We start from the raw sequence: 13,039 nt of genomic DNA, 5'->3' as shown, positions 1-13,039 counted from the left end.
CCATCATTTTATTACCCATTTCACAAGATCTCCTGATCAGTCAGCCAGCATCCTCAATACCATCAACAAATTAGTATTGTCAGAAAGTTTTATCGGCTCCCTTTTAATCTTCTTTTTCAGATTACCACATATGCTGGATAGTATAAAGTACAGCAAAGACCTTCGGAATACCAGTGACCACCTCATTCTGGAAATAACCTTATGTTTCTGATAATGAGGAAGTTTCAACTGATTGGCTGGATATTATATGTAAATTATTTTGTCTTAATCTTATTAGACTATTCAATTCAACCTTTTAGGATCACACCATCTTCTTTTACTGACTTTTTTCTATCGATTTCCTTCACTGGATCCACACTTTCATTTATTGATATTTGAGTTTGGGACAGATCATCTGATATGTCCATCAAAGTACACACACAGCCTGAGAGCCACCTTAAACTCATTAAAAAAAAGACTATCATTATTATTTTACTATGTTCTCATTTTCTCTGAGCACTGTTTTTATAACTGGACTGTCCTTTGACCCCAACAGGCTTCCTGCTCCTAGCAGTTTGATCAACTCAGTTTTAGACAGCTCCAGTTAGGTGAGATAAATCACATTCTCACTTGCAGTATGAGTGCAATTTTCAACTTAGACACCATCATGCTTGTTTAGAAATCTGAATTACGCAGATATGTGCTGTAGGAGCTCATAATCTGCTGGAGTTCAAACGTATGAATATAAAAACGAAGAAGCACTGTATCAAGAGAGTAACATTCACTTTACATTAGGAAGACAGAAAACACACATTTAAAGTGTCTCTGGCCCAAGACATGTGTGAAATTACTTTATTTTGATTGCCAGTGCATTTTATGACCAGACACGTGCCCCATGGTTTCCTGTGGCTCGGTTGCTGCATTTTAACAGAACCGCTAGAATTTCGCAGGGATGCCCTTGTCCGTGGTCCTGAACCACCTGCTGGCGGGAATGGGGCCGGATGGGTACCTGACCAGGGTGCTGCAACCATGCCTGGGACCTAGAAGCAGACGACTGTAGCAGATCAGTCACAGACCCATGGGACCATTTGCAGCTTTTCTTTCTATTTTTGGCAAATGCACTAAAGTCAATGACAGAACAGACTGACTCAGCTTTCAGAAAGGATAACAGACCAATTTTATCACTCGCTAAAGTCCCTGACAGAATCTTACTGAGGGTTACTGGCATTTGAGAGACTCACAACATCACTTTCTCCCTATATGGAAATGGATAAAAACTTACCTTATTAAATCAAAACTTTTCACAGGAGTATAACAGACTACTCAGCACCATAGTGCTGAGGTGAGGGGCACTGAGCACAAGTTCCTCCTGGGGATATTCCAGTTGGACACAAGAGGAACATTATTCATAATGAGAACAATCAGCCATAGGAATAATCTCCCCAGGGAAGTGATGGATTCCCTAGCATTGGACACTTTTAAGATTCGGCTTAACAAAGTGTTGGGACATCTAGTCTAGGCTTGCCAAGAAGGCCGGACCAGATTATCCTTGAGATCCCTTCTAACCTATAATTAATTGATACTATTCCTAATTCCACAATAGATTTTCTGGTCCAAACAAAGCAAACCCAAAACAGTTCTAAAATTATAGCACTGTCCTGGAATTTCAATAACAGAACTTTATACTCCTGCACAGCTTTCTTCAAAGGGGAACTTCACTTTTGAATTTTCATATCACAAATAAGGACCCCAATCAAAATTACCACCACCACCATCACGACTTTTAGCTCTCTCAATTTATATTCAGAGGACAGATTAGGAAGAAAAGGTCTTTGTTCGCTCAGATGGATTTTGCCCTTTTATGGTTTATTAAATTTTACAAACACATGCATCTGTAAAAATCAAGATACTACTTAAGTACTGCTTCCTGTTTGACTTCCTCCCTTCCTTAAAAAAATTATGTCAAATGTCCAGATCTGTGGACCCCTTTGCACAATCAGGTATGGAGATAAAATGTAGATCTGCAACAAGGTGATAAACCAGCTTCTGCAGTAATTTCTCAGAACTGTTCCCTATTCTGCACACAATTTTAGAGAGGATAGAGTTTTCCCACTCCTCCAAGACTTATTATAATGGAGAGAATCTGATAAATATATTTTATACTAAAAGGATCAAAATCCCTAACAGACAAACAAAGGAATAACGAAAAATGTGTTTTCCCTTCAGCTACCACTGCTCGAGGCTGACTGCAGATAGGGCTTGATTATCTCTACCACTGTTTCTTGAGACGATCCAAAATCCTAGAAAATATACTGGGCCTTTTCTTAACTGTCAGACATTCTGATACAAAGTTTGAAATATTTTATTTCCTGTACTGTCGGGAAATAAAGCAGGGATTGACATGAACTGCCCTGACAGCTTAGTCTGTCTGGCTTTGAAATGCTTTTTAATTAAGTGGTATCTTTCGTCACAAGTACAGATGACAAATTTACTGCTTGAAATACCAGTGACAAGGCAACCAGGGCAGATGCTGAGCCCAGCAGTGTCAAGCATCAAAGGTTTCAGTGCCTATATTCCAGATGTAATTGCCTATCAAAATAGGCTATAACCACTGCATGCACTATTGTCAGTTCTCACTTGACTGTGAGAATGAAGATCTAGGGCATTCTGTACAAGAGGATTTGGTTCAAGGCCATCTTAAGAAATTTAGAAGTCCATGGGACCTGATGAAATCCATCCGCGGGTCCTGAAGGAGCTGGTGAATGAAGTTGCTAAGCCACTGTCCATCATATTTGAAAAATCATGCAGTCAGGTGAAGATCCCGACGACTGGGAAAAGGGGAATATAACCCCCATTTTCAAGAAGGGGAAAATGGATGACCCGGGGAATTACAGACCAGTCAGTCTCACCTTTGTGCCTGGCAAAATCTTGGAGCACATTCTCCTGGACGGCATGCTAAGGCGCATGAAAGACAACAAGGCGCTTGGTGACAGCCAGCATGGCTTCACTAAGGGGAAATCATGCCTGACCAATTTGGTGGCCTTCTATGATGGGGCTACAGAACTGATGGACAGTGGTAGAGCAGCTGATGTCATCTACTTGGACTTGTGCGAAGTGTTTGACACTGTCCCACACGACATCCTTGTCTCTAAATTGGAGAGACATCAATTTGATAGGTGGACCACTCGGTGGATAAAGAACTGGCTGGATGGTCACACGCAAAGTGTTGTGGTCAATGGCTCAGTGTCCAGCTGGAGACCAGTAACGAGTGGTGTCCCTGAGGGATCGGTGTTGAGACCGGTCTTGTTCAGCATCTTTGTCAGTGACACGGACAGTGGGATTGAGTGCACCATCAGCAAGTTTGCTGATGGCACCAAGCTGTGTGGTTCGGTTGATATGCTGGAGGGAAGGAATGCCATCCAGAGGGACCTTGACACATTTGTGAGGTGGGCTGATCCCAACCTCATGAAGTTTAACCATGCCAAGTGCAAGGTCCTACACCTGGGTCGGAGCAATCCCAGACACAGCTACAGGTTGGGCAGAGAAGAGATTCAGAGCAGCCCTGAGGAGAAGGACTTGGGGGTGCTGGTCGATGAGAAAATGAACATGAGCCAGCTTCAGTGTGCGCTTGCAGCCCAGAAAGCCAACCGTATCCTGGGCTGCATCAAAAGGAGCGTGACCAGCAGGTCGAAGGAGGTGATCCTGCCCCTCTACTCTGCTCTCATGAGACCTCACTTGGAGTATTGTGTGCAGTTCTGGTGTCCTCAGCATAAAAAGGACATGGAACTGTTGGAGAAAGTCCAGAGGAGATCCACGAGGATGATCAGGGGACTGGAGCATCTCCAGTATGAAGACAGGCTGAGAAAGTTGGGGGTGTTCAGCCTGGAGAAGAGAAGGCTGCGTGGAGACCTCATAGCAGCCTTCCAGTATCTGAAGGGGGGCTATGGGGATGCTGGGGAGGGACTCTTCATTAGGGACTGTAGTGACATGACAAGGGGTAATGGGTTAAAACTGAAACAGGGGAAGTTTAGATTGGATACAAGGAGGAAATTCTTTCCTGTTAGGGTGGTGAGGCACGGGAATGGGTTGCCCAGGGAAGCTGTGAATGCTCCATCCCTGCTGGTGCTCAAGGCCAGACTGGACAGAGCCTTGGGTGATATGGTTTAGTGTGAGGTGTCCCTGCCCATGGCAGGGGCCTGGAACTAGATGATCTTAATGTCCTTTCGAACCCTAACTATTCTATGATTCTGTTCCACTCACCTTTTTTCAGTGTGCAGTTCTGGAGCATGCTTTATGCTTAAAAGGACATTGAGTCCTGGTGAGTTTATCACTTTAACTGGTAGTAACCTGCACTGATTTTGTGTTGGAGCACAAGCTGAATGGAATGTAATTTTCATTTCCTACATGAAAACCACTCGTTTACAGAATGCTGTACAAGTTTTAATGCCTCTCTAGACAAAAAAACCCTGCAAACCTATAATAAGTGAACATCAAAACATTCATTACTTTCTATCTCTTTGCCAAGGGGTAACAAGGGATAACTAAGCAAATTTCATGCCCATCCCACTCTTAAGTTATATATGCATCAATTTTGTGCTCCTGAAATGGTCACCCTGCAACAGAGTTCAAGCTGGTGTGTTGAAGAAGTCAACAGTGAAGTTTACTTTACTAATGAACAAAACTAGTCTAATTTGTCATAGTAAAAAAATCTATTACTTCTCTACTGTTCAAGTGTATTTGACATCATTGGCTCCCACATACCAATTAAACCCCTCACTTCACTGGAGGTGAGAGCTATTTGTTGCTTTTGTACACTTGACTGGAAAAGGAGTAAATCTAGCCACTATAAAATCGAAGATGATTTACCAAATATTGCATTAAAATGATAAAAATACAAATAAAAGTATTATTATGTACGCATGTAGCCATGGTGAAGATAAAAGAAGGTTTAAGAATGGCATAATTTTCTCATTCTAGTAGTGTCAGTTTATAATCTTACAGAAATTTTGCTCCTTATAAAAGAAAAATTATCAACAGCTACTTGCATATAGCAAGACGTTGTAACAAACTTCAGAGAGTAAAAAAACATGCATTGATATCTGACATTGTGTAGTTCTACTTCTTTTTCCTTATCCAAGTTCAGAAACACAACACAATTTATTGCTTCCACTGAATAAAGAAAAGGGGAAAAAAAAAAAAAGTGCTTTTGAATAACATAAGTAATGCATAAAATGGGACACATTCTGGTGGGAAACTGTGTCTGTTGTATAAATAAAATATATGCAGCTATAAATATAATATGTAATACTCATTCCAAACCACAGCCACCTCTTAAGAAATAAACACTTGAGTCAAAGCAGGGTAACAGACTGGCAGTGCACTCCTGGCATTTGTCAGGAGCATTCGTCAGGCTGACAGTAATATTAACCACAATCCATTTCAGTTGCTTTGGTTTATCATTGTGTGACTGATGTTCAAAACAATGCCATAAGAAGCTGCTTAAACAAAGTGTTGGTTTAACCTATATACTGCAGTTCTCTGTACTAACTGGTCTTCTAGCTAATATATATACAAAACTGTTATTCATATTTGACAGTTTCTAATACCTAACTTCAACTTGTAATTACTAACACTAAAGTTAAAAAAAAAAGTTGCTAATGTTTCAGTTCTTAGGTACCAAAAAAAGTAAAGATATTGATTGATCTGACATCCTTTATGTCAGACCAAAATCAAAGTTTTCCTTTTCTTTACTCTGTGGGAGCACTAAATTGTGATGCATTTCTACACATGGATAAGGAAAAGAAATAAGTAAAAGACTGTTAAAACCCTATAAAAATATAAATGAAATATCTTCAAATATTTTTACAACCTTTAAAAGTGCAAAATTGTAGATATGCTATGATACAGAATTAGCATTTATTTTGAAGTATTACCCCAAGATAACTGTACTACAATGAAAATAACACAATATGCATGACATTTAAATGTTTTGATAGTTGAATATTAGCAAAGTTTTTCAGATATTTGCCATGAATTCATTAACTGACACAAAATTGAACATTTAAACTACACAGGGCTTATACTGATAGAAATGCCTAAAATAGTAGCCAAAACCTCAACTGGTATGTCTGAGACAGGTGTGGCATAAAGACATTCAATGTATATATGGGAAGGACTGGCATGCATCCAGAAGAGCAGTCACATTTCCAGAGATCAAGATTCACTGTCTGATCAACAACATAGAACATAAGGCAAAATGCACATTAAATATACATATATGCATAAAAGTTAACTATTCCCTAACAACAGGGGCAATTTTCTGCCTATCATTTGTTAAAGATTAGAAACTGCCATGTTACAAGCTTAAATACGAATTAAACTCCTTCTACGCATGATACAGTATGAATGACATAGAATCATTGAATAGTTAGGGTTGGGAAGGACCTCAAGATCATCTAGTTCCACCCCTCACTGCCATGGGCAGGGACACCTCACACTAGACCATGTCACTCAAGGCTCTGTCCAACCTGGACTTGAACACTGCCAGGGATGGAGTATTTACCACTTTTTTTGGCTAACCTATTCCAGTGCCTCACCACCTTCACAGTAAAGAACTTCTTCCTCATATGTAACCTCTGTTTCCCCTCTCTAATATATAGAGCACATGTATTTTAATTACAGTTAACATCCACAACTATCAATACTATTGCAATTTGCTATTATTCAAAATCTAATATTGTAATAATTATTTCCTGTATTAACTTCACAGTTTTCAAACATACGACTGAGAAGGTTAAGTATAGGTATAGATATAGATGCAACCTAAGTAATGTTCACTTAGTTACGTCCTTAAGTAACATCCTCTCTCAGCAACAGCAATGAAAAGATTCCCTCAGAACTTAACATATACTTAAGGAATCCTCAAAGACTACTTTCATGAACAGAGAAATCCATATAACCAGTCACTGTTAATTAAAAAACACACAGAAAAAGAGCAGGTTTGCCATCTGATTTCTTGATGGAGACAAGAGTGGTACCTAACCTAAAATAAGGAAAAATTGTTCTATACTGCAGCTAGTTCTGTTTCAGGGTGGAGGAGGAAAGACTAGGACTATAGGGCTGACTGAATTGACAAATTTACAAGTTAAAATACAATTACAAGGAGATGCCTCAAAAGCATAGTAGCTGGAGAATCCATTTTTTTGTCTTATTTTAGCAATGACATATACAGAATTATCATTTAACAAAAATTAATGGAAAACAATGTTGCAAAAATAATCAGTTATGATTAATATATTTAATTCATATACTAATCCAAGCCACACAGAGCTGAAGTTTTCAATTTTCACATGGGTAGTCTAGATTGGTGATAAATACTTTTAGTTGTAAACTACCTTCAGATATTTTTTTGGCATGGGGATTATTATGAAAGCATTTGTTAAATTCCACTAAAATAAATTATTTTAAAATATTGTTTACCTTAAAAATATTTTTAAAAATAGAAAATATGTGTAGGTTTACCCATGAATATGGACTTGTGTTAGTCAGACATTCTGAGAAAGATGGAGTTCATGACTTCTTCAAATTAAGTAATGCTATTAGAAAATGTTACTGTAACAGTACCTCAGTGCATCACTTTGGACTTAAAACGTTATTTTATTTTTTTATTTGTACCTACATATACACACAAAATATATCATACCCCTGGCGGTGTTCAAGGCCAGGTAGGACAGGGCTTTGAGCAACATGGTCTAGTGGAAGGTGGGCATGGCAGGGGGGTTGCAGCTAGATGATCTTGAGGTCCTTTCCAACCCTAAGCATTCTATGATTTTATGATATGATGACTATATAATACCTTTTTTAAGGAAAAAAATAGTTTTCTGGAGATTTTCTCAGTGTTTAGCTTAATTGATTGTGAACTGGAAGCAAGAACTTTTAAAAACAGCTTCTTTGGTTTTTTGTTTGGGTTTTTTTTAATCAAATTAAAAATTTGCATAGAAGACTTTTGCAAAAAAATAAGCTAGAATCAAAATACATTTTTTGCCTTTCCCATCAAGTAACTATATTGCTCCATGTGCCAATCATTCCCACGACAGCTAGCTGTTAGAAAAAGATCCTGCTTGATGATCAGAGCATCTAGCTTTGTAGAGAAAATAAGAGATGCTTCTAGTTTGTAAAATGAAATATTCCTTTCTTGGAAAACACAGAAAGAGAATGATCACATTCTACAGAGTTTTAAACAGGCTGTATAATACTGCACTGCATATGTTTGTTTGGGAAAGAACCTTAGAACAAGAAGACTACTCTTCCAGAAAGGAGTCGTTTGGAGAAGTTCTTAAAAAGTGGCCAAGTTTGTCTGACAAAGGACAACTGTGTTACTTGAGCATACCTTAAGGGGTACACAGAGGAAGTGAAAAGATAAAGTTTCTACTTACAGGAGTAAGGGCAATGATAAAACTACTACTTAAAGTGTAACGTATCTTTAGTGGCAAAGCCACTAAAGAAAGCACAGTTCTCACCAGAAAACCAGAAAAATTTGGATAGTTTTCAGTATTTACCAGCTTCAGCACTCCTAACTTCATTAAACACTGAAATTAAATGTAACATGTATGTTCCACCTAAGAGTGCCTTCCATGACCAGTTATTAAATTGATACAATCAGAAGCAGTAAGAATACCTCAATAACTCATTTTTCTATACTCTGGTCCCTGTTATCTGTATATGCATTTAGAAATAAAACACTGTTAATGGTTGTGCATTTAGCATTATTGCACCAAATGCAGAAAAACCATTAACAAGACTGAAAGCTACTGTGATAAATATTGGACAGAAAAGAAAAATAAAAAACTGTGTCTGACGACAATACCTTTGACAAATCCCTGAAGTTGCTAGGCAGTGTAAGGTCCAACTCCTCTGATTCATAGTTGGTGATAACCCAAGGGAAGACAGGGTACTGATTTAAATCATTGTAAGTTCGACCTGACAAACATCAACAACAACAAAAAAGCCATGAGTTAAAAGTCATATTTAACTAAAATACCAATCTTTAAAGATACAATAATATAACTTTATGAGCTCTCCAAGAAAACTGTAATTTATTTCAGACCTTCTACCATTTCAGTATTCTACTTTGCTTTATTGAAATGGGTAATGAAAAAGTTTACAAATTGCTAGCATTTAATTTAAAGCACTGCAGCCCATTTCACTTTAATTGTAAGTGCTTTTGCATATAGTAAGTGACAGTTAAATCCGTTCATTTTCTATGCAGTACTTTCCCTGATTATGTTATCCTGTCTTCTGTTTTTCTTAAGGAGGAACACTTAAAAAAAAAAAAAGAGAGTAAATTACTTTTGCTGATACTAAAAATTAAAGCAGTATTTTTACATACTGTATTAAACTCAGTATGTGAAAGCAGAATGAAGCAGCTCAAGATTTTAGATTGAGAAATTATGCAAGTAATAACCATTCATCTGGAGAATTCACTCTGAGAGGAAATCTTCCTTGACCATCGACCATGATGGACATACCACCATTTACTAAAACAGACAATCTGTTCTGGTTTCATGTTCACATGTGCATCTTTATGAATCAGTAAGATGGAAATATCTTTCTTCCAGTAAAAACAAAATATTCAATTACAATAATTGTATGCCATACATACACATATACCACATACCCTGGTCTGCAATTCTAAAATGAATGATTTTTACAAGGATCCTGTTTCTTTTTATGATACGGTGGCAAGCTCATTCATTCACATCCTCTCCCATCAGTATGTTCTCAGATTTTGTCTAGCCTGGTCTTGAAGGTCTCAAAGGACAGGTTTTTGACTCTTACCCAGGAATATTATTTCATGACTCAATCAAGTTGTCAGAAATTACTTTCTAAAACTGCATCTAAGTTTTTTATTTGCCCAGTTCTCTTACACCATTCAGTATTGTTCCATCCTGGTTTGCAGAATTTTTAAATGGTATAGTCAGGCCCTGTCATTCCCTCACCAGCTGGTTATGTTGCATATTCTCTCTTGTTCAGGATTAGGCTACTTACATGATCCTGTGATATCTATCTTTATTTGTTTCAACTTGATAGCCATAATGACCATATTTTAAGTCCCCATAATTGGCAACTAAACTTTCAATTTCTCCATAATGTCATCTTTTTATTCCTTTTAACCTCAAAACCTTTTAACCTCAAATACCAAGTTGATAAGTTCACCTTATTATTTCAATAATAAAGCTGAAAAGGATCATTCACTAGAGCCACAGAAAACAGTGTCATGATTTGCTTCAAACAACTTCAGCAGTAAAGAGGCAAGCAGATCTACCCCTACTTTTATAAATCTGCCAGAATCCTGGCATCTCTGACTTAATGATTACAGAAACAAGCAAAACTGACCATTTGTATAAAATGGAATTAGCAGGAGCAGAGGCATTTGCCTTATCAATTGTGTTAGCAAGAGCCAAGCCTGAATGTGAATTGAGCCTTTCAACATTGTCAATACCATAGGAAAGAGCTGAAAATTGAGAAACTTTGCAAGTTGCTCCGAGAACAAACTATGTTGGAAAATAAGAGAGCAGTCATGAGACCTAACAGTCTCCATTTACTAAACTGAGGTCAAGCTGGTTAGAAGCTAGTAGGATAAGATGGGTTAAGTAAGTATAGTTTAGCAGTTATAGAATGAGGGATTAGGACAACCACACAAGGGTATGAATTATGATTTGGGAATGGATGAATAGTATCCTGGCATAGCAGTGCAGGTGATCCAGGCACTATATTCCTGGATCGACCATACAATCCAATTTTGGGGGATTTTGTGAAGTTGTTCTTCAGAATAAAATCATACATAGAAAAAGTTATTCACTAAAAGGGTGAAATCTAGTAGTGTCCCATGTCTGTTGAGACTGTGCCACTATTAACTCCTTTTCTGAGTCATTACAGGAATTTGTGGTACCTGCTATAGTGTTTAGAAACATCAGGTATTCGAAGTTGGAAATTTCTCGGTGTTGCCATCGCTGAGTCATATTAGAAGCTTTGAAAATCTGTCTTGGACTAGCCAAGGAGATGCGCCTGGGAAACAAAACAAAACAAAATTGAAAAAATAATGAGAAAAATCGGTGGTTTTTTTAACCTACCTGAATTTTAGTGGCAGTTGTAAGTATTCTTTTTTACTAGTTCTGTGCTATAGTTCTCTGGGGATCAAACTATTTTGGATACTTGAAGTTCACTTTTAAAGCATTATAATCTAGTAAGAATGAAATATTTAAAACATCTGAGAGCTGGATATGGCAGGATTTTAAAGCTTTCAAAGAGAACCCTTTACAGCTGTGCAAATTCAGCTGCTCCATGAAGGCTTGAAGTTTCACAGAAATATGTTACTAGTGATTTAGAGAGATAGCAGACCATTAAATAAGAAAATTACATGACTTTTAGAATTTCACATAGGAATTAAGTCATCTTTTAGGAGATCTCTTTAAATCCCTCAAGAAAAAAGAAAAACAACGATAAGATAATAAAACTTCATTATGAAGTCCATTCTCTTGAGATTTAAATTCTGTGCAGTGGTGGGGAGTTAGTCATAAATAACTCAATTAAACCTACAGAATTTGATGCCAGATTCCTAGTGTTTGTGAAAGAAGACTACAGAGTCACTCCTCAGAGTGATAAATCAAGCAGAGAAGAGCTTATCATAAAATTCCCAGGACTGTTTTGTTCATAATAAAAACATCTGCAAATACCAAACCATGTAATTTAGGGGGAAAAAAAATCTAGGTTTAGCTTCAGTTAACAAATCTTTACAGGTATTGGTAAACAATTAAAGAAAATGGTTACAGTAACTGAACACTTCTTCATTTTAATAAATTGCATTATTATATTGCAAATAAATTTATCAGTATAATTGGATGTGAAATTTTGAACAAATCTGTCCATACTTTCAGCTATCTTTAAAAACTTTCACATATAATTTGCTCCTGTAAATAGAAATTTTTATGTTCTTACAGAGTGGCTATAATTGCAATTCAAGAGAAATTTTTCTGTACTTCATAAAATAAAAGTAAACTACAGAACACAACAGAAAAATCCTCAACTATTTTAATGCCATTTCTGTACAAAACTGTAAAAATAAAAATATAAAGTAACAACAAACAAGATACTCCTTAAGGGTTGTTGTTTCTTCTACAAATTTAGAAATTAATCTACTTAAAATTGTTTTCTAATTCTTTAAAATATAAGAGGTAACCAATCCAACTTCTATTTCCAGATTTAGGATGCAAACACACAACCTGTCATTGCAATACTAATTTCTCATTATGTAAAATTTGAAAAATTATTTCCAGAGCTAGAAGGCAAGTATACTACACCAATCCTTCACATGCCATCTACACATCTAGTTTATATTGTTCTAGACATCACTACAATATCTTTCTGATGAGGAATGATCATTTTCAGCTACATTTAAATACTACAGGAGATTTGAGGATGCTACTGTCAAGCTAATATAATTGAACACTGTCATGAAGGCTAATCAGTCCTATAACCTGCCTTAAATCAGTCTTAAATTTTAGTGAGTAGGGTAAGTTATTGAGCCTCATTGCCAAAAGAGATGGTATCTTCCCTATAATTAACAGAAATCACCAAAAAATCTGAAGTCCAAAAGTTTCTAAGATTTTATTATGCAAACACATTGCAAACAGCATACAAAAGTGATAGGCTGAGGATGTGCATCTTTTGTAAACCAGTAGGCATAAATGCTTCAAGCCATGCAGGCTGGTTTGACAAAAAAAGAACTCTTAGAACTGACAGATAAAATTAACTCAAATTATAAAATACCTGGTCTGGGGTAGTCCAAAGATAGTCCCAATACCGACCCGAGGTAGACAGTTAACCACTTTCTTTACGGTTGCTTGGTCAGGAAAGTTGAACATGACACCCACTGTGAACACAAGTGCAGAAATAAGTCGTGATTTTGCCCCTTTTATTTAGACTTTATGGCCCAATATAATGTAACCCTAAGCTTGGATGTAGAACAGGAAAAAGATGAGACATGTTTCCTTCAGGTTAA

General features: G+C 37.0%; 1 protein-coding gene across 3 annotated transcripts in view; it reads right to left on the bottom strand.

Annotated features, from left to right (window-relative positions):
- The window catches only part of LRBA (LPS responsive beige-like anchor protein), a 400,194-nt gene that overhangs the window by 117,842 nt on the left and 269,313 nt on the right, over nt 1–13,039 (bottom strand). For all 3 annotated transcript variants that reach the window (XM_061350996.1, XM_061350998.1, XM_061350997.1), the window contains exons 41-43: nt 12,808–12,910; nt 10,931–11,046; nt 8,846–8,958 (exon numbers count right to left, since the gene is read on the bottom strand). In XM_061350996.1, the coding sequence (XP_061206980.1) occupies nt 8,846–8,958; nt 10,931–11,046; nt 12,808–12,910 (332 nt within the window). The remainder of the gene's footprint in view (nt 1–8,845; nt 8,959–10,930; nt 11,047–12,807; nt 12,911–13,039) is intronic.

Source organism: Neopsephotus bourkii, unplaced genomic scaffold (genome assembly GCF_033783945.1).
Source record: "Neopsephotus bourkii isolate Nb327-2 ecotype Australia unplaced genomic scaffold, CSIRO-AGI_Nbou_v1 NB_547, whole genome shotgun sequence".
In the NCBI taxonomy this organism is placed as follows: domain Eukaryota; kingdom Metazoa; phylum Chordata; class Aves; order Psittaciformes; family Psittacidae; genus Neopsephotus; species Neopsephotus bourkii.
Note: the sequence above shows the minus strand (reverse complement) of the source record. Positions and strands in the feature narration are given on the sequence as shown.